The sequence below is a fragment of the Meleagris gallopavo genome, unplaced genomic scaffold (assembly GCF_000146605.3).
Source record: "Meleagris gallopavo isolate NT-WF06-2002-E0010 breed Aviagen turkey brand Nicholas breeding stock unplaced genomic scaffold, Turkey_5.1 ChrUn_random_7180001878028, whole genome shotgun sequence".
Taxonomy (NCBI): domain Eukaryota; kingdom Metazoa; phylum Chordata; class Aves; order Galliformes; family Phasianidae; genus Meleagris; species Meleagris gallopavo.
The window spans coordinates 12,255-13,245 of record NW_011142380.1 but is presented as its reverse complement, the minus strand read 5'-3'; the positions used below and the strand labels follow the sequence as shown (position 1 = coordinate 13,245).

The following is a 991-nucleotide window of genomic DNA, read 5'->3' as shown; positions in this document are numbered from 1 at the left end:
GGAGGGAGGAGGAGGAGGAGGTGGGGTACCACCTCTGCCTTGCGGGCCTGCAAGGAGAGGCGTCAATGGCGGTGTTAATGGTGTCGTGGGCACCCACGGGGTGGGTCTGTAGGCGTCGGTGTCCCCATGGAGCTCTGTGGGGGGGCTCCGCGTGGCTCACCCTGGCGCCGCATCTCCTCCTTGACGGCCTGCAGCCCCCCCTGCCCCTCGATGAAGTCGTAGATGAGGCGCGAGGTCTCAGCGTCTGCCAGCTGCGCCTCACTGATGCCAGCGCGTGCGAACAGAGCCCGCAGGTCAGGGTCCAGCGCTGCTGTCTGCACCCACACAGACCTTTAGGACCCCTGTGCTCCACGTGAGGGGTTCCTCACAACCCCCACCCCACACACACACACAGCCCATACATACATCAAAGCCATTGGCGGGATCCCAACCGATGTGGCCGACGTGCCTGGGGGACAGAGGGGACTCAGAAGTGCTTCACATCTCCCCCAGCCCCACGTTTTCCCCCTTCCACGTGTCCACATATCATCCCAGCAGCCCCACATCGCCCTCCCCGTACTCACTTGAAGCCAGACGGGGCTCCGATGTCGGCCTTGGAGATTTTCTTGCGGCCCTTCTTGCGCTCACTGCCCGCCGTGGGGCTTCCTGCTGTGGGGCCGGGCAGCCCTCGGTAGCGGGAGGCTGTGATGTCAGGGTTGGCGATGGGCACAGCTGGCAACGATGGCGCTGCAGGAGTAGCAGAGGGGGTTTGCGGGTTTGGGGGGCCCCTTCAAGGGTAAAAAAACCTATGGGATAGGAAGTCTCCAAGCTATGGGGCAGGCACTCACCACTGCCGTCCATAGGGGCCGGCGGAGGGCGGGGAAGGCTCCCACGACGCTCTGCATTGGAGGGGATCAGCGTGCACTCCGTGCCCCCCTCCCATGCTCCTGTGCCCCCCACCCCAACCCCGCTCCCCAGCCTACACGAGGGGTGGGACTCACCATCACCAGGA

The 991-nt window shown here is 65.0% G+C and overlaps 1 protein-coding gene across 1 annotated transcript; it reads right to left on the bottom strand.

Moving 5' to 3' along the window:
* Positions 1 to 6: 6 nt before the first annotated feature.
* On the bottom strand, positions 7 to 985 carry LOC104916238 (wiskott-Aldrich syndrome protein; the record flags this gene model as incomplete). Its single annotated transcript, XM_010727243.2, has 6 exons — positions 981 to 985; positions 828 to 878; positions 564 to 726; positions 406 to 448; positions 161 to 314; positions 7 to 47 (listed from the first exon to the last, which is right to left on the bottom strand). Coding segments are annotated over exons 2-6 (414 nt in total), but the record flags the coding sequence as incomplete, so codon positions are not given.
* Between the last annotated feature and the right edge of the window lie 6 nt (positions 986 to 991).